Source organism: Aquarana catesbeiana, linkage group LG13, assembly GCF_042186555.1.
Source record: "Aquarana catesbeiana isolate 2022-GZ linkage group LG13, ASM4218655v1, whole genome shotgun sequence".
Classification (NCBI taxonomy): domain Eukaryota; kingdom Metazoa; phylum Chordata; class Amphibia; order Anura; family Ranidae; genus Aquarana; species Aquarana catesbeiana.
Window position 1 is genome coordinate 66834300 of NC_133336.1, and position 27679 is coordinate 66861978.

The following is a 27679-nucleotide window of genomic DNA, read 5'->3' on the forward strand; positions in this document are numbered from 1 at the left end:
TGCTGAAGAAATATACCACTTCCTCTATTACAGGGAAAGATTGTCTGAATTTCTTTTAGAGAAGTTTCAGGGTAGCTTTAAAGTGATTTTTAAACCAATTAATTTTTTATTTTTTTTAAATAACATGTTACTTACTTGCTCTGGGCAATGGTTTTGCACAGAGCAGCCCCTATCCACCTCTTCTCGGTGTGCCACCATAGGAAGCCGCTTGCTATAGTGGCATAGCTGTGGGTTCAATCCCTGAGCTGAGCTGCCTGCATCTATAGACACAGACAGTATGGCTTGGTCCCGGCCATTGCTCCCTTGTCACAGGATTATATTGACAGCAGTAGGAGCCAATGGCTCATGCTGTTGCCTCTCTGTCCTGTGAGGAGGGAGAGAGACACTGCTTTCAAGCACAGAGCTAGATCGACATCAGGCTCAGGTAAGTATAAGAGAGTACCGGTGGGGTGCTTGGGTATTAAAAAAAAAAAAAAAAAAACCTTCTACCTATACAACCACTTTAAACATCTAGTAGGAGGTGGACCCCAACCCTCTCCACCAATCTGTACTTAGTGTAGTTTTGCAGCCAAGCAGCACTTTTCTAAATTCGACATCATAATCAACCATAGCCACCTTCTGAATATCACTACAGTGACAGTCCCATCATACACTGCAAGCCAAAACTTGCCAGCTGCGTATTTATACTTTTCATTTTGGCGTGGTTTAGTCAACAGGGCACATTTCTAAAAGCTTGCAAATCTACAGGAATAAGGTTTTCCAACAGGAGGTTGAAATATACTGGTCATCCATGCATAGTGGAACCAACAATGGGCAATCTGTGATGACAAATGTGATTGAGGCAGCACAGTGGATTATGTCTCCGACAGGTCACTAGCTACGAGTCAATCGATTAGCTGCATTCCCATTATTTTTTGGTCAGCCCACCCCCTGCAGGTGATGGGGCATTCCTGGGTTCTAATGTGTATTGGTCCAGCAAACAAAATGGCTGTGTCCAGTAGACAACAAGTGCACTTCAAATATGTCCAGACATGCTGACATATTTTAGTCATTTGCCTTTTTTTTTTCATAGCTTCCTGGGCTGTTTTGTCCATTAATGAGCACTGCCTTCCTCCAGACGTATCCGTGCTGGGTCTGTAAATTTGGCGGTCAGCAGGTAGAAGAGGGTAGGCCCTGGAACCAGTGCGAGAAGAGGCAAGTCCCATTCCAACTTATCCATTCTGGAAATGGAGATGATCCCATATGCATGCACTAGCCAATGGCTGAAGAGGACAATCAATCTTTTCTTCTTTATCAGAAGATGCTTAAAAGACTGGAACAAAAGTAAAACAAACAAAAAAAAAACCATGATGGTCTGTTTCTATTGCATTTATGACATACAAAATAATTGTAAAGAAAAAGCAATGTAAAATTATATACTCTATACCAGTGTTTCTCAACTCCAGTCCTCAAGGCGCCTCAGTAGGTCATGTTTTCAGGATTTCCCTTAGATGAAATGGCTGTGGTAATTACTAAGGCAGTGAAACTGATCAAATCATCTGTGCAAAATAATGGAAAGCCTGAAAACATGACCTGTTAGGGCGCCTTGAGGACTGGAGTTGAGAAACACTGCTCTATACCCACATTGTACTACTGGAGAGTGTTCATTCATCCCCACTTTACTATATTAATAACAGCAGGTAAAGGCAGCATGAGCAGTCCAGCCAAAAAGGACTATTGGTAAGAAGCCATAGATGGCACACTTTTATTTCCTGCAACCAAGGGTTGCAGGGAAATTTAAAAAACAAAAAAAACAAAAAAAAAACACCACTGCTCGATTCCACCATTAACACAGTCAGTGTTGATGAGGGAATCCCTACTGCTGAACTATTGTGTCCTCCCGGCAGGAGGGAGCCATCCCTGCCAGGAGCACATAGTGATTTTTGCTAGCGGCTATAGAGCAGCTGGTAATAAAATCACATGTAAAAAAAATCCAACAGGCTGGTTGTACCCAAGTTGATCAATCGATCAACCTGGGTAAAATCAGCTTACCCATACATAGTTAAAATCTCAGCCGGTCCCTGCTGAACCGGCTGAGATTCAAACTGTCTATGGCTGGCTTTACAGCAACCAATCAGGTTTCATCCTTCAATCAGTGCAAGGAAATTACTTATTATGATAGGAGCCTTAGATTTCCCAAATTATGCCTAGTGGCACTTACCACTGGAGCCCCACAGTATATGTATGTATGTATACAATTTTACACACCACTGTCCACCCAATGCCTGTCAGATTTAATGTATTCAAATCTTCTGGCAGTAAATGCAATAAATGGTCCCTTGAGTGTACAGCCATGGCCAAATGTTTTGAGAATGACACACATACATTTTCACAAAGTCTGCTGCCGCAGTTTTTATGATTGCAATTCATCTGATCACTCTTCATAACATTGTGGAGTATATGCAAATTGCCATGTCCCTCTTTGCCATGAAAATTAACTTAATCCCATAAAAAACATTTCCACTGCATTTGTGAAGAAGGCTTCAGGGCGCCCAAGAAAGTCCAGCAAGTGACAGGACCGTCTCACACAGTTGATTCAGCTGTGGGATCGGGGCACCACCAGTGCAGAGCTTGCTCAGGAATTGCAGCAGGCAGGTGTGAGTATGCCTGGTGCCAAGAAGGGCAGCAAAGAAGCCACTTCTCTCCAGGAAAAAACATCAGAGACAGACTGACATTCTGCAAAAGGTACAGGGATTGGACTGCTGAGGACTGGGGTAAAGTAATTTTCTCTGATGAATCCCCTTTCCTTGGGACATCCGGAAAAAACCTTCTCCGGAGAAGAAAAGGTGAGTGCTACCATCAGTCCTGTGTCATGCCAACAGTTGAGCATCCTGAGACCATTCATGTGTGAGGTTGCTTCTCAGCCAAGGGAGTGGGCTCACTCACTTTTTTTGCCTAAGAACACAGCCATGAATAAAGAATGGTACAAAAAAAAAAACCCATACTCCAAGAGCAACTTCTCCCAACCATCCATGAACAGTTTGGTGGTGAACAATGCCTATTCCAGCATGACGGAGCACCTTGCCAAAAAGCAAAAGTGATAACTAAGTGGCTTGGGAGACAAAACATCAAAATTTTAGGTCCATGGCCTTCATCTTATTGAGAACTTGTGGTCAATCCTCAAGAAGCTGGTGAACAAAACAACCCCACAAATTTCAGATCAGATTATATATATCACTCCAACGACATGCTGGTAGGTCAATTGGCTTCTGTCTAAATTGGCCCTAGTAGATGAATGTGAGTTAGGGACCTTAGATTGTAAGCTCCTTGAGGGTAGGGACCGATGTGAATGTACAATGTATATGTAAAGCTCTTTGTAAATTGACAGCGCTATACAAGTACCTTAAATAATAATAATCATATATAATAACCTCTGTGCTAACTTTATTCTCTATAAACTACCATCACAATGTTTATACAGGCAACAGGCGGTGGTCTAGTATGCAAATACTCTGCTCCAGCCACGCTTATGGCTTATGATTGCTCATTAACGTTGCACTTTAAATTACGAGCCAATCATAAGTCATGAAAAGAGATATGCTATGTACACACGATAGGATTTTCCGACAACAAAATCCATGGATTTTTTCTGAAGGATGTTGGCTCAAACTTGTCTTGCATACACACGGTCACACAAATGTTGTCGGAAATTACGAACGTCAAGAACGCGGTGACGTACAACATGTACGACGAGAAAAATGAAGTTCAATAGCCAGTGCGGCTCTTCTGCCTGATTCCGAGCATGCGTGGACTTTTGTGCGTCAGAATTGTGTACACACTATTGGAATTTCCCACAACAAGTCTTGTTGTCGGGAAAATTTGAGAACCTGCTCTCAAACAATTGTTGGCGGAAATTCCGACAACAAATGTCCTATGGAGCCTACACATGGTCGGACTTTCCGACAACAAGCATCGAACATTTGTTGTCGGAAAATCCTATCGTGTGTACGGCCCAGAAGAGCCAAGTGCCAGTTTTCTACAAAAAAAAAAGAATTGCATATTAGAGCATCTGGAAGATAACAGGGGTTGTGCAGCCACTGCAAGATTCCTACACAAACATTATGATGCCACTCATAAGAATAAGGTGATTGCAGAGTCAGTTGAACAGCGGGATATTGCTAAATTGTAAGTTTTTTATATAATAAGGCCCAATTTACACCTCTGCTTAGAGATGTCAGCAGATTCCTATTGCAAAAATGTGTGGATCCACGTGTAAAGAATCACAAGTGAGTGCAAACAGCTGCGGCCACTCAGCCTGTACAAAGCAATGATGGGGTGCCAGGAGCTTCGGCTATCTGCTGCTGTTCGCATGCATCAGGATATCCAGCGGTTTACAAAAAAGGATAAATGGCGCTAGAACATACAAACATGCATATAAAGAGTCCAAAGTAAATGTGAAAAAACATCCAGGGTGTGATAGTCAATAAAATTATATATATATAGAAAAATTGTATGTATATATATATATAAAAATATATCTGAAGAAAATGCGGAAGCATTGAAACGCGTCATCCAACACGTCCATACGTCACTTCCGCTTTGTTGGTTCCTGGACTAAGTGCCTTGCGTTCCACGCTTGTCTTCCGGTTCCTGTCTACTGCGACGGCTCTGGCTCTCCATGTCCACTTAGAGACGCTGGTTGTCTTTGCGGACACCTCCATCGTTTTGCAGCCCAGCACCCAGCGATGACCCCGGTGACTACTTGCACATCCTAACGTGGACAGCGCTTCCAGGAGAAGCTGCTCCATGCACTTTACCCACATCTGAGGAGGACGTCCCTGGACCCATTACTTGTCCTTGCCTTAACCTATTTCATCTTTGTGAGTAGCCATTTGGCTGTTTGTCCGTTTATAATTATCTCATTAAAGTTTCATGATACTGCACTTAGATTGGCGCTTCTTGCTGTTTTTTACATATCCAGCGGTTAGCTGTGGGCAGGGACATATAACCAGCCCTGGACATTGATCTTTTGTTCATAAACACAAGTAAATGCTGGATGTGCAGATACATGCCATGCCATGGCTCAGGCCAGCCTGTCAGTACTTTGTACAGGCTGAGAACCCGCAGCCATTTGCGCATGCCTGCGATTCCTGCCATAGAAATCTGCTGACAGCCCTAATCTCAGATGTAAACGGGGTCCATCTATTGCAGATTTTATACACTAGAACAGGGGTCTGCAATCTTTCTAAACAACGGGCCAGTTTACTGCCCTTTAGACCTTTGGGGGACCAGACTGTGGCCAGTGGGAGTAGAAATGCAATATAGAATAATGCCCCATTGATGGTGTCAGTGAGAAGAATAATGTCCCATCTTTGGTGTCAGTGGAGGTATAGTGCCTCATATCTGTGGGAGAAATAGTGTCCCAAGGCCAGATAAAGGCAAACAAAGGGCCACATCTGGCCCCTGGGCTGCAGTTTGGAGACCACTGCAGTAGAACAATGAGAAGAGCACAAACTAAAGGAATGGTGCTGATTTCTTACCTCTATCTCTGAAGCAGACATGTATACCGCCAGGGTTATTAAAGATAATACCAGAATAATGTATGGAAAGGCATAATCTTAAAAACAATAAGAAAGAAAAAACTTCAGATGATGGAAAAATCCCAATAATGCTGTTTGCTGCCTACTGAATGGTTATACATAACTAACACAGGAATACACGGATACTAAAGAATTCAAACTTATACAGAGAAGACTAATACACTATTCTCTTCTAAAAACAATAGCAGCAGCAGCAGCAGCCCCCCCCCCCCCCAAAAAAAAAACCCCACAAAAAACAGTACTAGGTTGTAAAAGAACAGTAATATTAAAACATAATTTAGCTAAATGAGATGAGCCATTAAGAAAAAAAAACAAAAAAAACAAAAAAAAAAAAAACCCACCAAACATTAATATCTAAAATGGCTGTATACAATAAACTTAAATGTTGTAAAACATATCTGTGGTGCTTTTAACAGTTTTATGCATGTGCAGAATTTTAACTAGGTTTCCTCCTTAGCTGCCATAAACAAACCCTCCTTTGATGCCTGCTCTGCTCTTGTATTAGCTGTGCTGTCAATCAGCATGGTGCAGTGAAAAGTATTGAATGCTGAAAATTTGCTTTGGAAATATTTCTCCCTCCCATCATCACTTCAGCAGTGGCCCTGTTAGTACCACTGTAGCCTTCATCGGTTACTGAGCAGAGTTTAACCTGTTCACAACATTGCCTAATGATGTGATCTTTGAAAAAACATTGGACTTTGCAATAAGATCCAGGATGTTAACGACGTAATTCATTTTTTTTTTTTTTTTTTTTTTTTTTAAATAGACTCCCAAAACTAATATATAAAACATTGCATTACTGACTTTTACATCACAATACTCACTCACTATTGAGGCGCAGTCATATAATGCCGCTTGAAGTGGTAAATTGATAGTGCTGGAACCCTAAAAGGGCAACATTACCCATAACAATGTTCTTTAGCGAGGAACATGCATTCCACATTAATAATAATGCTATCAAAGTTAGTGTGTGCTGTAACTACCTCCAGCATTGCTCCAGTCTCTTCTTTCTGGAGGCTGCCATTTTGCTGAAGTCCAGAGCCCCTGAACAGCAGTAAATCATAAAGCAGAACTAAACCCATTGATTCAATAGTTTGCAAAAACCGTTACATTCCTGGAATGCCGGGATTGCCAACCGTCACATTTGCTTGTGTCCTCAACCAAACTGTCAAACCATCAAATGTCTGGTGTCATAACTGTTCACATGTGCAGCACTATGGCAGTTGCAGATCAAACAGCAGCAGCTTCCTTGCCTGCAAGGCTGCATTCACACCTGAGCGTAGCTTTTTTGAGTGCTTTTCTGGCGTTTGAGCACGTTTATATGCATGATTTTGGCGCAATTCAGCTTGTGCAAGCTGGTAAGCGCGACATTGGTGTGTTGGTGGATAGTCACTTTGTTTGTCAGTGTGATTTGCCACAAATCATCACAAGAAGGATTCCCATTCAATGACTGTTTGCACCTTTGTTTGCATGCTACCTGTTGAAGAAAAAAAAAAAGCCCATACCAATTCATGTGGACTATTAAAATCATAATACGATTTGACATTACTGGCTCATATGACATGGGCATTAAGTGGTTTATTATTACTACTTAACCACTTGCTTACTGGGCACCTAAACCCCCCCCAATAGACCAATTTTCAGCTTTTAGCGCTGTCACTCTGAATGACAATTGCGGTCATACAACACTGTACTCAAATTAAATTATCAGAATTTTTTCCCCACAAATAGAGCTTTCTTTTGGTGGTATTTGATCACCTCTAGATTTTTTATTTTTTGTTAAAAAAAAAAAAAAAAGTTTTATATTTTGTTAAATAATTTTTCAAACAGGTAATTTTTCTCCTTCATTGATGTACGCTGATGAGGCTACACTGATGGGCACTGATAGGTGGCAGTGATATACTGGTGGGCACTGGCAGGCAGTACTAGTGGGCACATATGTCCCTTCAACAGAAGCCGGTGATCAGCTTTTTTTCCTCCTCACACTATCAGCGTGAGAAAAAAAAAAAAAAAACGAGCTTCTGTTTACATCACGTGATCAGCTGCATTGGCTGACAGCTGATCACGTGGTAAGGGTCCGGGATCGACCCTTACTCCGATCTGTGATCACCCGAGTCTCATTGACTCGGGTGATCACAGTGCGCGCCACGCACGCGCTCTTCAGGGGGGCGTGGCGAGCATGCAAAGGGGAGGACATCTATTGAAGCCCTCCCAGCAAAGCAGATCCGCGCTTTAGCCGTCATTTGGCTATAGCGTGGATCTGAAGGAGTTAAGGTATTTTCTATCACTGTTTTTTATGTTATTAGCTCTATGGTTTGTTATTTGTCACTCATTGCTACATTTTAGTTGGGAGAGCGCTGCTCTATCCTTATCACCAAACTGTTTTTCTGTGTATATCTCACAGCAGAGTTGCCGCTTTTTAGGTACTATTAATTTACAGCGCAGTTATAATTATTTATTTTTATTTTTATTAGCCAATATAGAAAACCATTATCTGTTGCATCATTTGTTGCTAAGCATTTCAGCTTTTAATATTATTATAATGTTTTTGTTAGGGTAAGGGATTAGAGTTCAGAACTACTACTACTACTACATTCAATACTAAGTAACAAATAATTAACCCTTAAAAAAAAAATTATTAATAATAAACAACTAAACACCCTAACCCCAAAAGGATTATTTATTGTTATTTTATTAGTATTATTATTAATAATAAAATATTTTTATGGTTATGGGTTATCATTCATGTATTATTACATATTGATTTTATTTATGATGATTTTTAGCCATTTGTGTATTTATTTTACATTTAATTTATTCATAAATTACTACCATTTTATTTTTTCCTTTTTTTATTTGAGCAGAAAAACGCGTGAATGACGCGTTTTCATTCATTTTAATGAGTATAAAAACGCACCAAAAACACTCACTTCTGCCCGATTTGAGCTACAAAAAAAAAGCTCCAGAACATTTGAGCTTCAGGCAACTTGGAGTGGACATGTGAACCATCTCCATAGAGAATCATTGATTTTTTTTTTCCCCTCCAGCGTTTTGGAGCCTGAGGTGTGAATGGGGCCTGAAGGATAGGAGAGTTTAATTCCGCTTTAGGGCTGTCAGCAGATCGGCCTCTACAACTTCGGCAGTGCCTAACAATACAGAGCAGCTGAGCATGTGCAAAGCAGGGCGAGACAGTGTATTACTGGATTTTTAACAGTATAGGAATTTATTTTCAATGTTTTACATAGCAAAACCTGCTAAAAAGGGCCAGCCTGAAGTTATCTAGCAGGACTTCATTTTCTGACTAAAGTTCCACTTTAAGTGAATAGAACTTATGGGTTTGAAATTAGTTTTATCACAACTGTACTGATGGTGGTCCAGTAGGGCAACAAAGTGTTAAGTGGGCTTCTTCCAAACGCTGAGAATTGGTCACTGAAACCTCAGGATGTGCAAGCAATGTCCGAGCCTAAATATTGAAGTGCTACACAAGAGTTTTTGAGACCAAAGGGTAGCATTTTATTCCAAATGTGTATAAAGTGCTTAAAGTGATTGTAAAGTTTTGTTTAAAAAAATAAAAACATACCTACATGCATAACATACTTACCTCCTCTGTGCAGTTGGTTTTGCACAGAGCAGCCCAGATCCTCCTCTTCACGGGTCTCTCTTTGGCGCTCCTCGCCCCTCCCTCCTGTTGAGTGCCCCCACAGCAAGCAGCTTGCTATTGGGGCACCCGAGCATAGCTGCAGCTCTGTGTGTCCATTCAGACACAGAGCAGGGGTTCGGCCCCTCCTTTCTCCTGATTGGCCAACTGACTGACAGCAACGGGAGCCAATGGCACTGCTGCGGTGTCTCAGCCAATCAGGAGGGAGAGTCCCGGACATCGCTGGACAAAAATATGGGGCTCAGGTGAGTATTAGGGGGGCTGCTTCACACAGAAGGCTTTTTATCTTAATGCACAGAATGCATTAAGATAAAAAAAAAAAAAAAAAAAAAACACAACACACCTTCTGCCTTTACAACCCCTTTTAGCCAACACGGGCCCACAAAACTCCCCCTTCATCAGGGCCCAGCCGTAGGCAAGGCAGCCTGGAGCTCACAGAAAAAGAATATCCTCTTTTCAAGGTAGATTTCAGATTTCTATTGTACTACCCTCTTATTCCTGCTCTTTTTTTAACCTTACAGAGAGTAAAAAAGGAGCTTAGGGTTAGTGGGCAAGTAAATGAACTACCTAGAAAAGAGGATATTATTCATCTGTGGACTCCCAGGCTGCCTTGCCTATGGCTGGGTCATGATGAAGGGGGAGTTTTGTGGCCCCTGAAACATGTTGGCTTATGCACTCTAATATAAATGACTTGGACAACCCCCAACCTACCACTGTGTAGCAATGCAGGCACTCTTGGTGCACAAACTTACCATTTCTTCAAAATTAACCCTTTTAGGTTGACCTTCGCAAATATGCAGCCCCACTGGACTGGGCTTTTTTTTCCCCCGTGGGGCAACATATTTGCATGTCTCCCTTTATGCTGGAAGTGCACCCACAGTACAGAGATTGGGCACTCTGAGAGTCCTAGGTCCCATTCTAACAATCAGGACCCAGAACATCCGATTCAAAACAGAAACAGATTTCAAAAGGGCAATTTTCATCAGTTTTTGATTTAATAAGCTTGTTAACTTACATAGTAATCCACCTCCTACTGCCTGGATCACTGTAAGGATTGGGAAAAAATACAGTGCTGCGTAGATACTTTTAAACCGATCTGACTTTCCCAGCCCACAGGCTATCTTCTTTATTAGCAGAGGTCGCAGCAGCATCATTAACACCAAGCAGAACGCATAATAAATAAAAACAATTGTGTACCTGTGGAAAACAGCAAGAAAGAGGTTTTGCAGGATTTTTTGTTTGGGGATATAGAAAACTATTCAGACATAAGTCAGTGCATATGGCTTTCAGCTGTTATCAGATATCAGTACCGACCAAAGGGACAAGCTCAAAAATAAATAAACAAAATAAAAACATAAAAAAGGGAAGAAGAAGCTTTTGCTGCAAGGTTCTCACCCTTTATCACTCTCAATGGAGTGATAATTAATTGATAAGAGTACAATGTTGAGTGAACCAAGCAGTATGGAAGACCCCTCAGAAGGTCCCATTGGAGCCGTTCTAGGCTTGTTTAAAATGGGGTAACAAATAAAAAAAATGTATATATATATATATATATATATATATATATATATATATATATATATATATATATATATATATATATATATATATATATATATATATATATATAAAATTTTCTGGGTCCAGATAAGTAATCACTAATGCAGGTTATACTGCAACAGGATGGCTGCTGGGGGTGCTAAAAGTTCTGGTTTTATCATGCCAGATACTACCATCAGCTGTGAGCTTTGAGTGCTGCGACTTCCTGGCTATAGCACAGTGCAGGGATTGCGTCAATTGCTCTCCCCTTATTTTCCCTTCATCTGTTCAAGAACAGCCTTGTATTCTGTTCACTGAATACAGGGTGTTCTGAGGATAAATGAGGGAAGAGGCATGGCTGGTAAAAGACAGGATCTCCGCTAGTCCGTTCACATAACGCCTTGTATTTAGCGATCAGGATACACATTTTTTGTGAATGGACGAAGGGAAAGAAAGGGAAGAGTGAATGATCCCTGTACTGTACTATAGCCAGAACAGTCCCAGAAAAAAAGAGTGCCAACTGTAATATCCATGAATAAAAGTAGAATTCTTTGCATCCCCAGCAGCCATCCTGATCTAATATAACCATCATTAGAGGTAACCTATCTGGACACAGCAAAAGAAGTTCCGTTTTAAATTCTGGGAGAATTGATTGAATTATGTTAGTTGGCTTTAGTGCACTTTTGCATTAGAACCCTACTTCTCAACTTTTCTGAATATACTTTGCCAAGGCCGGGTTTACATATACCCAGCCGTGGTTCCCAGCCCGGAGTCCGGTGCGAATCAGGTCTGAATTTTTGCCTGAATTCGCACCTGAACCGGACCCAAACACGCACAAGACCCTTTTGGAATGCGGACTGCAGCCAACCTCGACATGTGATGAGAGTTGGCCACAATAGCATGTCATGCGAACCCGGCCTTAATGGTGTGCCTTCAGCAACTTTCACCATGTATTTAAAAGAGAGAAAGACACCCTTTTAAAAAAACAAAATATATCTATATACACATACATTAATAAATAACGCTTTCTAGCTCATGCCTCACCATGTTATCATAAGCACCATATTGTAAATTATTAGATTTTAGTCTAAAGTAGTGTTTTTCAATAATATCTATTTAATAAATTGTGTAATTTTATCATAAATAGCGTGTGGTTATACTTACCTATAGCACCTACAAATTTCCATGTAAAAATGTGTACAATGTAGTTATAAAGGTTTTATTTGATTCCTTGGGCAATTTTGATCCACATATCCATTTAACATTAAAGCGTTAGTAAACCGCAAAAAACTGCCTTAAAACGAAGCCCTCCAGCGGGCACCGTTAGGGACGTCACTGGCTGCTACTAAAAGTAAATATTTCCTAAACGGTGCACGGTACAGTAAGTATCTACAGGTAAGCTTTATTATACATTTACCTGTAGGTATGAATCAAAGAGCGAACTTTACTACCGCTACTAATATATTATCACAGTACAAATCAAGTACTAAACAATGTTTGTGACTCCTCACCAACAGGCATTCATGAATGTGTCATTACACAAAAGGTGTAGTAATAATGTCACTACTAAATAACATGGTTTTTAATCATTTATTGCATGCTAAAATCAAGTGTTATACTTACAGAGGGTAAACTGCTTCTTGTGTACAGTGCACAGTGTTGACATAGTCTGGACTGGGATTATACAACATTGTGTACCAATCAGAAAGCTTCTCCACCCCACAGGAGCGAATGTGCAAATATCCAACTGGTTCACTGACCAGTAATGTTATTAGGGCAGCTACTGTGCATTCAAACAAGGCTGTGATGTGTTGGAAAAATGCACTAGAACTAAAAATAAAGAACAGCAGACTTTAATAAAGAAAAAGTAAAAAGGAAGGTAAAGTCAATATAATAAATGCTATGATTATTACAGCAACAGATGACAGCCTCAAAGCAAACCATAGTGAAGGCTTGGAGGACCAAGACACTTTGTATGCTTGAGACCAAAAACAGGATGACCCAAGTCATGATTCACAATAAAATAGAAGCTACTATTCTGGACACAATCCCTAAACATCGCAAAGTTTGGAAGCCATGGGTTCACCACTTCCTTCCAACTGGTTTTGATTCTTCTCTCTTTGAGCCTTGACACTTTGGGCTATGCTGAAGCTGTTACTTGTGATTGTGCCTCGAGCCGAGTGTCTGACCTCCCCTCTTTTCTTGCTTTTACTCATCATTTCCTTGCGTTCCCCCTCTCTTGCTCCTCCTTCATCCTTTCACCTCTTTTCTATAATTTCTTGAAGTATGTTAGGGGTTTTCCACCTAACCTATACCATGTATTATTGGCTCTCTCTTTCATGTTATATTTACACTTATATGATTGTCTACAACGCCTATAATGGTGGGCTTTGGTCCCAATCTTTTCTCCGATCAGGACAAACTGTTCCATTATAAGACAGCTCTGTTTTATTAGCCTTCATTTTAAACTGTTATTTTGAGATTTATTTTTTATTTATTTATTTCAGTTACTTATATAGCGCTGTCAATTTATGCAGCGCTTTACATATACATTGTACATTCACATCAGTCCCTACCCTCAAGGAGCTTTCAATAAAAAATATCGAACAAGAAAATACTCAACTATGGAAAAGTGAGTGTCAGAAAAAAACAATCACAACAACAACACACAAAAAGGGCTACCTGCAAAAAGAGGAGAGAAAATACTTACTGTACTTTTTCCACACCACTCTGCTAAAAATAAATCCTCTGCTGAAGTCCACTTCCAGGAATGTCACGTGCACGCAACAGTTCCTCCCAGATCACTACTGGGGTTGATTTACTAAAACTGTTACTAAAACTGGGGAGCGCAAAATTTGGTGCAGATCTGCATAGAAATCAGCTCAGGTTTTTTTTTTGTTTTTGTCAAACCTTACCGTAATTGAACAAGCTGAAGTTAGAAGCGAATTGGCTACCATGCACAGCTGCACCAGATTTTGCACTTTCCAGTGTTAGTAAATCAAGCCGTGTCCTGTAGTCACATGGATTTCAGGAGAAGGAAACACTGCGTGGAATTGAATGGAGTGGCTTTTTGGCCATGCGAGCGAGGTAAGTATTCACTTTTCTCTTTTACAGATTGCCCTGTTTGAAGATTTTTTTTTTTTTATACTGACAAGGTCACGCTAATTGTTCTATCCACCAAAGGCTCCATAATTCTGTTCAGCTAGTCTTACGATTTACGAAATTCAGCCACATCACATTCAGCCTAGAAATTGACTATTTTCTGGTGCTGCTTTGCAGATTCTTTTTTTTTTCTGATTTACTGTCCAAAACAGGTACTGGAAGAGATGTGTTTAAATAGTACCCCATGCCCGATTGAGCAGCATGGCAGAAGAGCATAAATCCAAAAAGGGACTGAATAGAATTACAAAAGCTGTGGCAGGTAAAACAGTAAAATTTTTCATTTTCAGACAGACATGTGTACTAGCCATCTGCCTTGATTTACCCTTTGAAAATACATATTCCACAATGGCTTTTTAAATATGATAAACACAGGGTTTTTTTATTTTCCTAAAAGAAATGGTAAATGATTAAAAAAAAAAAAAAAAAAAAAAAGAAGGATTTTTATAACAGCTTTCCTGCAAAATCCTTTTCTTTGAAGTACATCACGGGACACAGAGCCATAGTAGTTACTATGTGGGTTATAGGCCACCTTCAGGTGATGGACACTGGCACACCATAAGACAGGAAGTCCATTCCCTATATAACCCCTCCCACTACTGGGAGTACCTCAGTTTTTGTAGCAAAGCAATACACGTGTATACCAGAAAGAGGGGAGGGACCTCTGTGTCCCGTGATGTACTTCAAAGAACAGGATTTTACAGGTAAGCGGTTAAAAAAAATCCTATTTTCTTATCGTACATCACGGGACACAGACACCATAGTAGTTACTATGTGGGATGTCCCATAGCAATGCCAATTGAAGGGAGGCAGACACAACAAAAGTAGGGCACCAAGAGATCAGAGGACTTATACTGCTGCACACTGCGCCCAAAGGCAATATCCTCATGACCTTTTACAGCTACTTGATAGAATCTGGTGAATGTATGGACTGAAGACCAAGTTGCGGCCTTGCAGATTTGAGCCATGGAGGTTTGGTGATGCACTGCCCAGGAGGTACTAACAGCCATGATGGAGTGCGCTTTAATATGGGTCCATCTACGGCGGTAGGGGACCCATTACGATCTCTGCATACCAAGATCTCCTGGGCCACAAGAATCACAGATTTCCCTTCCTGCTCGATCCTGCAAAGAAGTCGCGGAAGCAGCAGAACAGGAGGGAATGCATAAATCAGTGAAAACTGATTTCACAGGAATACCAAGGCATCAGTTTCGCATGCTAGCGGATCCCTTGTTCTTGACACAAAGTTGTCGATATTTTTGTTGAACCTGGACGTAAACAGATCCACGTCCGGAATTCCCCATTTTTGACATATTGTCAGAAAGATGTCGGGGTGAAGAAACCATTCTCCCGGGAACAACTGCTGGTGACTCAAGAAGTCTGCCTGCCAATTCTCTATTCCTGGAATGAAGACTGGCGATAGGCAAGGTATGTTTTCTGCCAAAGTTAGGATACGATTCACCTCTCTTTGGGCCGCATGACTCCTTGTGCCCCCTTGGTGATTGATATAGGCCACTGCTGTGGCATTGTCGGATTGGATCCTGACAGGACAATTACGTAATCTTAGCGTCCAGGCCTTCAGGGCCAGGCGTGCTGCCCAAATCTCTAGAACATTGATGGGCAAGGTCATTTCTGATTTGGACCATTTCTCTTGGACAGTCGCTTCTTCCAGGACTGCTCCCCAACCCAAAAGGCTGGCATCTGTTACCACCTTCCTGGTAACTGGTAGGAAGGATTTTCCTTTCTGCAGATTCTTTGCCATCAACCACCAACTGAGGCTTTGGCGCACCTTTGGAGATAAACGCATTGGGAAGTCTAGTCTTCTTGTTCCAAACCGATAGGATACTGTTTTGCAGTAGTCTCGAATGAAATTGAGCTTAAGGAACGGCCTCAAATGAAGCCACCGTCTTTCCCAACAATCTCATGCAAAGTCGAATAGAAGGATTCTTCTTTGCTTTGACCCCCTGAATCAGTTCCCTTATGGCACCGATCTTTCCCTGGGGCAAGAACACCCTCTTCTGAGCCGTATCTATGATCAGACCCAAGTATTCCAATCTCTTTGTTGGTTTTAAGGAAGATTTTTCTAGGTTGAGAATCCAACCTGAATACTCCAGGTAGCGGACTGTGGTGACCAAACTCTGGTCTAAGCAGGCTACCGACTGGTCTATCAAAAGCAGATCGTCTAAGTAAGCTAGAATCGTGATAGCTTGAGCCCTTAATCTGGCTAAAGGAGGAGCCAGGACCTTTGTAAAACACTCAAGGTGCAGTAGCTAGACCGAAAGGCAGAGCTACAAACTGAAAATGAAGATTTTCTATCTCGAAATGTAGATATTTCTGGTGAGTGGGAAAAAATAGGTACATGGAGGTAAGCATCCTCGATGTTGATTGACGCTAGAAGATCTCCACTTTGTAGAATGGAGACTACTGATCGGATTGACTCCATGCGAAAAGTGCGAATATTCAAAAAACGGTTTAGATCTTTGAGATCTAGAATGGGTCTGACATCCCCGTTTGGTTTTGGAACCGTGAAAAGTTTTGAATAAAACCCTAATCCCTGCTCTTCCATGGGGACCACCGCTATCACTTTTTGAGACAAAAGATGGTCCAATGCCTGAAAGAGAGACTTCCTTTTCTCTGGATCCCTGGGAACATTTGATCTGAGAAAACAAGGAGACGGGTACTCTCGGAACTCTAGTTTGTACCCCAGAGTTATTGAGGAAGCCACCCATTAGTCTTGACGCTGTTCCTGCCAAACCCTTGAGAACTGCAGAAGTCTTCCCCCCACTCGAGCGAGTGGGGATGCCCCTTCATAAGGAAGTTTTAGTATTTTGTTTTGTAGGTTTCCTTCCCCAGGACCTCTTTTGACCCCGAGGTTTACCTCTTGAACTTGACGGTGGAGGTCGTCGTGACTGCCTGGAGGCTGATGTCCCTGGCACTGAAGAAGCTCGATTAAAAGAAAAACGCTTACTCCTTTTCTTAACTGGCAAAAGGGAACTTTTCCCATTAGAAATTCTTTGGATGTATTTATCCAGATCATCCCCAAACAGCCGTTCACCGCGAAATGGAAAACTAGCCAGGAGCTTTTTGCATGGCGCTTCGGCTTATCAATTTTTCAACCATAGTATTCTACGCATATGCACCAGCCTAAGCGCAAGTCGTGAGGACTGGAGAAAAGAATCTCTCACAGCATCTATTGCAAAACATAACGCCCCTAGTAGCCCAGCCAAATCTTGGGCCTGCTGATCAGGAATAATCTTGAGCACCTGTTTAAACTGGTCTCTCAAGGATTAACATACACCAATTGCTGAACCTGCCAAAGAAAAAAAAGTGTTCTTTAATAGGAACTCCAACTTCTTATCTGTTGGATCCTTTAGAATTTGAGCATTGTCTACCGGACAAGTCAAACTTTTATTCACAGAGGATATAGCAGCGTCAATTGCTGGCATCTCCCATTTTTTTTTATTAAACTCTTTCTCCATAGGATAAAGTGTTAAACAGTTTTTTCCTCCGAAAAAGTTTTTATCTGGGTGATCCCACTCAGAATACATAAGCTTTCTCAGTAATGAATGGATAGGAAAAGCATAAATAGCTTGGGGAGGCTTTAGCGAACCCAAACAAGAAGTGGGCTCATCAACCGACTCCGCTAATGGTAGCATAAATGTGGAACGCATCAATTCAGTTAGAGGTTGCACCATCAGTCTTTCAGATTGTGAACCTGATCCTTCTGCATTTGACCCCTCAGAAGAGGAGTCATTAGCCTCTTCCTGGTCCCCTGAGAGAAATTCATCATCTCCCGCCCCCGGTTCCTCAATTTGAGGGTCCTGGGTAATAGAAGGGGACCTATCGTGCTTAGTCCCACTCTGGGATGCGATTAAAGCCGCTATTTTCTGCTCCAATCCCAATATGGTTGAGAAGAAGACCTCTTCAGTAATAAAGACAGGGGCTGCAGTGTTGGAAACAGTTGCAGCACCTGACGGCTCACTCTGACCAGCCACTTCAGATCTCTCAGGAGAGGATGCCATTGTAGAGATGCATTTAGGCTTTTTTGAGCTTGAAGGAGTCCTTCTTGAGCCCTTTATTGGGGTGTTTTTACCCCCCCCCCTTCCGACCATAGCCCGATGCACAAATGCAGAGGTACTACCAGAAGGATCACATCAACTGCTTGAGCAAATAGTCCAGCAACTGCCGCTGCTATTAACGCTCAGCCTGATGCTTTTTAGTAAAGGGAATGCCTGTGTCACCAACCTCTTACATGCCCCTTTTTGCTCTTGTGTCCCTTCCAACATCTGCAGCCAGCAAAAATGGAGCTTTTAAAGATACTCTCGTGCTGGACGTTGTTGCACGCCAACACCGCGCTAAGGCCCGCCCCCTCCGCCACATCGCCCTCCCCCCCTCTCTCTCTCTCTCTCTTTCAAAAGAGTTTTTCCAGCGCGAGCGCAGGCCTCTGATCAGACGGGATAGGCATGTGTGTGAGGGAGGGATGGCGAAGAGGAGACCTGAAACCAGCCGCCGTGCAGGGGCAGTGAAAAAATGGTGTGGCATCGCCTGATCGTTTTAGCTTCCCCCTTTCTAGGGAGAGAGGGAGAGCTTTGTCCAGGTGGGGGGTGTCTGGTGAAAGAAAATCCCCCCCCCCCAAAACTTACCAGAGGTCTGAGCTTCCAGCCGGAGGAAAAGCCTGCCGATTCTGACACAGCGTGATCTCTAAGGAAGAATGACAAGGTACGTGCTCTGTACAGCCCCCAGTAGTGACTCTTAGGTATGACAACATTTACTTTTTTTTTTTTAAAGGAGACATTTCATAAGAAAATTTTAAAAATTCCTTAGAAGAACTCCACTTACCTTTCCCGCCGCAGGGTTTTCTGTGGTAAAACCAACAGACCCAATCTTCACCCTTCACGGTGGGTTCCGTTACAAACATTCAGGAACCGGGGATCCTCAGGGAACCCACACTCCTGGACCCGTAAAGCACCCCGCCAGTAAAAAACTTGGATCCCGGGGTCCAGCTCTCTAAAAAGAGCAGTACGGGCTAAACCTTGTTTCTGCCGCCACGAGGCCCAGATACCATTCAATTCGGCCTGAAAAGACACTTTGAATGGATCTGGCTGCATAGCTAGCCCCAGCAAGGATTGCTCCAGTGGAGCTCAGCACAGCACATTTTACTTTGACCAACACCTAAGACACTGGCGAAAAAAACTGAGGTACTCCCAGTAGTGGGAGGAGTTATATAGGGAGTGGACTTCCTGTCTTAGGGTGTGCCAGTGTCCATCACCTGAAGGTGGCCTATAACCCACATGGTAACTACTATGGCTCTGTGTCCCGTGATGTACGATAAGAAAAATGTACGATAAGAAAAATTTGTGACATCATAACAATTAATCAAAGCTTTAATTTTCGGTCTTGCATTAAAGACCTATATTGTCAAAAATCCCTCATGTCAGAATAAACATCACAGCTCATTAACCATCATTTTAGAAAAGCAATGATATTAGAAACTAAGAAAAAACCTCTCACCTCTTTTTTCCAGAGTACCACTCAATGAAAAACCAGTGTAATATCAATGGTAGCATTGCCATGAAGCCCAGATACAGCCAGTCATAAAGCTCCGGAGATCCTGTACATTGCCGGCAAATGCTGCTGGGATCAGACCTCTGCCCTCGTGGGCAAGCCTGGAAATCAGAAACACATTAGGCTTTCTCACAGTGAAAAAAAATACACATTTTCCACAGATCAGCTTTAAAACATGGAATTGCTTCGACTCCTACCTCCATGACAAAGTCATAGCTTAAAGGCCTTGTGCACTTTAAAATGTTTTTGATATTTTAACTAGGTATTAATGCAGTTAGATTTTCTGTGCAGTTTGTTTCCCTTCCCTTGTAATGATGGGCTCAAATGTTGTGACTGTAGTGTGTAGTGTCATGGCTGATCCATTCATCTATGTCCATTATTAAAGGGGTTGTAAAGGTTCACGTTTTTTCACCTTAATGCATCCTACGCATTAAGGTGAAAAAACATCCGTCAATCCCGGCCTCCCAGCCCCCCTGTTTTACTTACCTGACCCCTTGAAAGTCCTGCGATCGCTCTCGATATCCTCTTCGCCAATCAGCCTGGCCGTTGACTGGCTAGAGTGGATGGATTGAAAGCAGCACAGCCATTGGCTCGCGCTGCTGTCAATCACATCCAATGACCCAGCACGCCAGGGGGCGGGGCCGAGTGATACAGTCAGCGGCCATAGCCGCCGGCTGTATCACGGGAGCGCGCCCGCAAGAACTAAACACCATGCGAGGGAGCTCTCATGAAGGTGTTCAGTTCTTGTGGGGAGGAGCTGAGACAGCCGCCGAGGGACCCCAGAAGACCAGGTTCGGGGGCCACTCTGTGCAAAACAAGCTACACAATGGAGGCAAGTATAACATGTTTGTTATTAAAAAAAAAAAAAAAAAACACCTTTACAACCACCCAAAAGTGGAACTTCCGCTCATCTGATTCCTCCCCCCCTACGGTGCCACAATTGGCACCTTTCAGGGGGGAGCAGATACCTGTATTAGACAGGTATCGGCACCCACCTCCGGGAATAGACTCCCGGGGGAGTCACGCCCCCTCCCGCTGTCTCCTGGGAAACACACAGGTCCCAGGAGATAGCTGGGACCACTTAGGACGCACAGTGCGACTCGCGCATGCACAGTAGGGAACCGGGAAGTGAAGTCGCAATACTTTACTTCCTTATTCCCTCACCGAGAATGGCAGGGGCAGCAGCCGAGAGCCGAGCTATTGCTCAGCTTCGGCTGCTGACATCGCTGGACCCCTGGACAGGTAAGTGTCCGTTTATTAAAAGTCAGCAGCTGCAGTATTTGTAGCTGCTGGCTTTTAATATTTTTTTTTTTCAGGTGGACTCCCTCTTTAATTCACCTAGCTTGTCCTGATTTGCCAAAGGGACAAGACAACGCCCTGTTCCGGGTCACAAAGCACCTAATACATGTGTTGACATCTGCTCTTTGTTGCACCACAAATGTGGGAGTTCTAATGGCATAAAAACCACCTTCCAGCTGCATGGTGAGCTCTCTGCCCAGATAGCAAGCAATTGTGCTGCAAGTTTGAAAATGACTTGCTAAGCTATTTATATACTTGCCAGGCTTCACAAGTGTGTTGCACAATTGCAGCAAGTGCACATTGCATGAGATCAACTTTCTTTGCAAACATTCTGCAAGTACTGGTTCGGTTAGGTTACTATACTTATTATTTACATGTCCTGAACTCATGGAATCTTGAGCCAAGCTGGGAGATGATCAGCTTCTTTGGATATTAATGAGCTGAGTTACCATTAAGAAAATAGCCATCTGGATTACTCACCATTGATTGGGAAGAGGAAGTGAGAGCAAACAGCTTGTGGGGAGATCCGCATATGAGTTTTGACTCATCTGGGAGGTGAGCGTGCATTTTTACTGGTGGTGGTGTGCACTCCTTTTGAGGACGAACAATCACTGTGGTGGAATTGTGTGGATACACTGATCACAAGAAGAGTTTTTCATGTTTTATTTCTTAATTTTTTCATTTTATGGACTATTCATTTATATGTAGGATTTAGTTATTTTAGAGATTTGCACTTTATATTTATAATTTTACACATAGCGGTACATTTATTTACTATCCAGGTTGTGCAATAGTCATCCCCCGTCACTGTGGCTGAATGTTCATGCTGTATAGACTTTTATAAAATTTTGCAACAAAGTAATTTTTCTTCTTCACTCATGTGAGGTGATGAGGTTGCACTAAGGCAGAATTTATGGGCACTGATAATCAAATGTCCTGTCACATCATAGCCGGTCATTGGCTTTCCTTTCAGCTGGACACAGCTGATCACATGGTAAAGGGCCGCTGTGCATGGCCCTTTGACCCGATCTGATAAGCTGTGTCCAAAAGGCACAGCGATCACAGAGCGTGCCCGATGCGCATTGCAGGGGGGGTGGATTAGGACATCAATAGACGCCCACCCAGAACTGGACGACTGCGCTGTAGCCGTCTTTCGGCTATAGCGCAGTTGGCAAGTGGAAGCGAATGTAGACAGCTGACAAAAGCCCAGGCGCCAGGACGCAATTTATAGTCATCATAGTGACCTGGGATTTGTCGAGCCCTGGTTATACTCGTTGTAACTTTTAAAATGATGATAGGGTTCCTTCATTTTTTTTTTTTTAAAGCTCTTTTATTATTACTTATAGCTAAATTTAACCACTTCCAGACCGGCTCTCGCCGATATATGTCAGCACTTTGAAGAGGGATATCTTTGTTATGGCAGTAGCTAGCTGCCATAAACTTGGTATCCTCTTCTTCAGTGAGCGGTCCGGTTTCTGATAACAGTGGTCTCTGCAGCGTATTCACCGCAAGATTGCTTTTAATCGGTGGCGGGAGAGGCCCTCCTCCCGCCGCTTACTGGAGCCGTCAGTAGCGGCGGAGGCAAACGGGTCCTCTCCCTGGCTTGGTATGGAGATGAGTGAGGGGAAGATGGCCCCCACCCATCTCCATACCATTGCAGGGCGGAAGCGGCATCAAAACGTCACTTACGCCCATAGCTCTTAAAGCAACATTTTTTTTAAATTGCATTTTAGTGTAAATATGAGATCCGAGGTCTTTTTGACCCCAGATCTCATATTTAAGAGGTCCTGTCATGCTTTTTTTTTTTATTACAAGGGATGTTTACAATAACAGTGACACATTTTTTTTTTTTTTTTTTTATGTAAACGAACAGTGTAAAAATAAAAAATAAAAAGGTAAAATAAATAAGAAAAAAAAAAACATTTTAAACATTCCCCGTCCCGCCGAGCTCGTATGCAGAAGTGAGCGCATATGTGAGCAGTGCCTGCATATGAAGACAGTGTTCAAACCACACGTGTGAGGTATCACCGCGATCAGTAGAGCAAGAGCAATAATTCTAGCCCTAGACCTCCTCTAACTTAAAATATGAAACCTATTGTATTTTTTAAACATTGCCTAGAGATTTTTAAGGGTAAAAGTTTGTTGCCATTCCACGAGCAGGCACAATTTTGAAGTGTGACATGTTGGGTATCAATTTACTTGGCATAACATTATCTTTCACAATATAAAAAAAAAATTGGGCTAACTTTACTGTTGTCTTATTTTTTTAATTAAAAAAAAAGTGTATTTTTTCCCTAAAAAAAGTGTGCTTGTAAGACCGCTGCGCAAATATGGTGTGACAGAAAGTATTGCAACGACCGCCATTTTATTTTCTAGGGTGTTAGAAAAAAAAATAAAAATGTATAATGTTTAAACAACAAATCTCAGAAAGAGGTTGGTAAGTGGTTAACTTTGGACAGGAGCCACATAGGTTTTTGCAGTATGATCGCATACAGTCGATTAGAAACATTCCCATTTCTGTTCTGTTCTGCTGCACACAAAAGGTTACCTTCATGCGTAGAATGCATGCAGGTAAAAAACCTTGTGCCTTTACAACCGCTTTAAACAAATTGTGGCACAGTAGCTTAGTGGTTAGTACTTATGCCTTGCAGCACAAGGAGTTTGAACCCCTAAACTACATAGGATTTGCATGTGCTTCTTGTGTTCACAGGAGTTTCCTCCTACAGGCCACAGACATGTTGGTATGTTAATTGACTCCTATTAAACTTGTCCCTAGTATGTGTGTACAATATGCCTATGCAACTGTGTGATCTCATTCTATATGCCAGTCCCAAGCCGAGCAATTGGGGAGGGTTGATGAAAGAAAGTTCTATGGAAAAGGCTTTCAAGCATATCAGACGATTACAGATACTAATAGAATTTTACTGTGTTGTTGTATTGAATAAAAAATAAAAGAAAATCTTTACAGATACTTTAACGTAAATCCTGCCCCATCGACTTCTCCTGCCTCAATTAGGAACTTACCAATAGCTGCATGCTACAGATTTATAAACTTCAACGCAATGCACATTTAGAAAGGAACCAGCAAATGATCACATTCTTACTTTACAACTCTGTAAACTCACCCCGCACTCTCCGTACGTTTCATTGGAACCATTGGAGAAAAGGATAGGTTTTCCGCAATAGAGGCCAATGCATGTCTTGCCTGTTTCCACAGCTGAAAATTACAAAGGATGTAAATCGATGTAAGAAACATAAACATAACCAGGGAAACAACATTCAAATAATGATCTCAACACTTAAAGCTGGATTCCAAGCAAACAGCAAAAATACACATATGTGAATAGTCTTATTTGCCCATCCAGACCTAAGACTTATGCCGCGTACACACGGTCGGACTTTTCGTCTACAAAAGTCCGATGGACGCCGACAGACTAAAGCTGGCTGACAATCCGATCGTGTGTGGGCTTCCCCGGACTTTCAGCAGACTTTTCCAGCCTCAAATCTGACGGACTTTAGATTTGAAACATGCTTCAAATCTTTACGTCGTAACTCCGCCGGACCCAGAAATCCGCTCGTTTGTGTGCTAGTCCGACGGGCAAAAACCCACTCTAGGGCAGCTATTGGCTACTGGCTATCAACTTCCTTATTTTAGTCCGGTGTACGTCATCACGTACGAATCCGTCTGACTTTTGTGTGATCGTATGTAGGCAAGTCCGCTTGTAAGAAAGTCTGCCGCAAGTCCGACAAAAGTCCATCGAAAGTCAGTCGGACAGGCTGTCGGACTTTTGTAGACGAAAAGTCCGACCGTGTGTACGCGGCATTACACATCTCTGCTGGCCTGAACACCTGACTTTTCTCTGCTGCAATTAAGTAACGCAGGCAGGTATAGAATAGAGAGTGAGGTGACAGCAACAGAATGATGAGGTCATCTCTCTGCTGACTTTCTTAGCTTCTTCTGCCCCCCCCCATAATGCACAGCAGCACAACCCATCAGATGCAGATTGCACTAAAGCCTTTTGGGACACATGACGCGAGTATCCCAGGCAAGCCGGGGCTTCATCAGGCCGGCATTTGCAAAAAAAAATAAAAAATACCTGCAACTGTGGAAACTATGTAAATATTTGCAAGTACAACATGAATCTTCAGATTCTTTCACATGAAAAGGACAGATCGGATCCACCTGAAAAAAACTGACAGGCGGACCGCTAGGTCCATTCTCCTCTATGGATCGGTAATTGTATACGAACTTGTATCTGTTTACACCCACCGACATCTAATATGCTGCGATCCGCTAGTTAATGAAAAAAAACCCCAAAACGGTGGGGATCCATTCCCCTTCAGTCTAGCGGATCGAATCAGATGGCAGTCGGGTGTAAATGGACAGGGGGTCTGTTTATATCCGACCGCCCCACAGGAGGATAGCGGGTTGCGTCTGCTCTGCTTAAGCGGAGCAGACATGGACCAACGGACAATCCCCCGCTGAACAAGCAAGCTCCTAGTGGTGCCTGCCCTCCGTGTGGAAGGGGCCAAAGTCCCAAATTTTTTTCATTGAAGAATAATCACATCATAGCAGAAAAGTGCGACAATTTAGAGCCACGCAGGACCCCTTCGTCAGGGTGTGATTTCCATTACTATTAAAGGATAAGTTCATATTAATAAAAATAATAAATGCAATTTTTTTGTAGGTTGAATGTGCATGTATTATTCATTTTTTTCTCAGGAGCCTGCAGAGCATTGCACCCATAATCAGCAGATCAAATATGCAATGTCGGGCACCTGCAAAATCTCAGCATAGCTGTCTGCCCGAACCTCCCATATGGCCAAACAGTTACTGGAGAACAAAAACAATCAATGAACTATGAGGGTGCTCACCAGCGCCCATGCAGTTCATTGAAAACAAGCCGTCTGTCAAAGTGGAAGATGAGACTTGTAGTTCATTCCCAGAACTCTGAATGAATGACGCAGCTGTGTGGGTGGAAGCCTGCACAGCCACGCTGTTTTTAAATTGTGACAGTGCATGCAGGGATGGGATCCCCCACCCCCTGTCACAGGGAAGGAGGGAAATCAGAAGTGCGGGGGAAGGTTGCAGAACATGTTACAACCTAAATACAGATGTAACATGTTCAGAAAGGTGAACTTATCCTTTAATAGGAAATAAATCATAAGGCCAAGAGATTTCCCAAACAAGGATAACCTCAAAGCAGACCTCCACTACCCAAATCCTCTATAGCTCCCTGCATTCCCTCTCCCCCCACAGTATAAATCACCGTTTGTTTTACTTTTTTTTTTTTTTTTTTTTTTAAGATTTTTGCCCAGCACCTCCCCCCACCACCATTCTTGCACAGGCAGGACTGATGTGTCCCTGCTCCCTCAGCCTCCTGGTATATATCCCAACCACATATCTCAGGGGGCTGCAGGAACACCGACAAACAACAGTCAATGGGTGGAGGTGGCACACATCATAGCGGGTTAAGACTGGATGCCTGAACCCGGAAGCGTCAATCAGTATCCAATAACTTAGGCCCCTTTCACACTGGGGCGTTGGCGGTATTTGGTATTTATTATAATGATTACATCATCTGCGCCAACATATGTGATCACATCACACCCTGCGCTGTTACATCACCCTCTGTATTTTTAGCAGCGCTTTACCGTTGTTTTGGGGGGGGGGGTTTGGCCGCTAGCGGGGTGCTTTTAACCCCCCCTACCGGCCGAAAAGCTGTTAAGACGACCCGCAAAGCGCCGCTGCAGCGGCACTTTGCCGCCAGTTTGGCAGCGGTGCCTATCCAGTTCACTGGGCAGGAGCAGTGTATATACTGCTCCAAAGACGCTGCTTGCAGGAGTTTATTTAACGTCCTGCAAGCGCACCGCCCCAGTGTGAAAGCACCCGGACTTTCACACTGAGACTGCAGGGCAGCCATTTTGCAGTCGCTATTTTTAGTCCAAAAGTGCCTGAAAAACGTCTCAGTGTGAAAGGGGTCTAAGGAGGACCAAGACAGTTGTGTGGGACCTTAGCTATGGCAGCTGGTCTGCAGATTGCAGCAGGACAACACTGGATGGACAGGACAGTATGGGCAACTTCACACTTGCGGCTGGGGTAGGGGAGTGGTAAAACTAGGTGGCTGAGTCATGGTTTTACGAACTGCCCACCTATAACCAAACACTGCGTGTGGCGGGGGTTATACACATGTTGTGGCCATGGCAAAAATGTTACCCCATCTGGTGCAGCCCAGTCATGTGATTGGGGCTGTGCTGCAACCATCCTGCACCCGCATAGTGATGTGGGCTTTTCAGGGTAAAACAGGCAGTAAGAAGAAAGTGTGTCACTGCCTAGCAAATACTCTCTGAAAAGTGATCCGCTGGGAATTGCTTTTCAGGGGGGCAGCACAGGGTACAGCAACTTAAGTAGGGATTGAAAAAAACAGAGACATTCCTTTTTATATATAATCCTCCTATTTATATATAGAAAGAAATTCATCTTTGTGAACTATAGGAAACCCTTTAATTAAAGGACATGTCCACTTGGCTGTGACTTTCCCCCCCAATATACTGCATCTCACCTCTATTACAGGACCAAAGCCCCCCCTCCTGCAGTCCCATCCCCCTCCTCGCCTGCCATATCCCCCACATTGACCCCACTGTGTGGCTGTCATTATCTTCTATTCCTATCACAGCTCCATACACTCACCCATCAAGAGCCAGGGTCAGGATCACCCATCTGCAGGCATAACCAACACTTCCGGGTCTGAGTCTGCGGATATCGTGACGTCCTCAACATCACGTGATATGGAATGGGATGTGGTAGCTACAGAAGCCATCTTTACCCTGGGCAATGCTGGCAAACCTTGTGTAATTGGAAAACTGTTTATTAGCACAG

At 42.9% G+C, this 27679-nt stretch overlaps 1 protein-coding gene across 1 annotated transcript; it reads right to left on the bottom strand.

Annotated features, from left to right (window-relative positions):
* Nucleotides 1-483: 483 nt before the first annotated feature.
* Nucleotides 484-27606, bottom strand: JKAMP (JNK1/MAPK8 associated membrane protein). Its single transcript, XM_073609359.1, has 7 exons — nucleotides 27491-27606; nucleotides 23925-24016; nucleotides 19447-19601; nucleotides 12400-12606; nucleotides 10253-10434; nucleotides 5520-5596; nucleotides 484-1312 (listed from the first exon to the last, which is right to left on the bottom strand). Exons 1-7 carry the CDS (start codon nucleotides 27492-27494, stop codon nucleotides 1094-1096), a joined length of 936 nt encoding a protein of 311 aa, XP_073465460.1. The 5' UTR covers nucleotides 27495-27606; the 3' UTR covers nucleotides 484-1093.
* Nucleotides 27607-27679: the final 73 nt, after the last annotated feature.

Excerpts from the sequence above, each read along its gene's own strand:
- JKAMP (XM_073609359.1), bottom strand. Across the intron at positions 19,602-23,924 it reads AAACGTACGGAGAGTGCGGG|GCTTGCCCACGAGGGCAGAG; the intron begins GTGAGTTTACAG and ends TCTGATTTCCAG. Across the intron at positions 12,607-19,446 it reads TGGTACTCTGGAAAAAAGAG|TTCTAGTGCATTTTTCCAAC; the intron begins GTGAGAGGTTTT and ends CTTTATTTTTAG.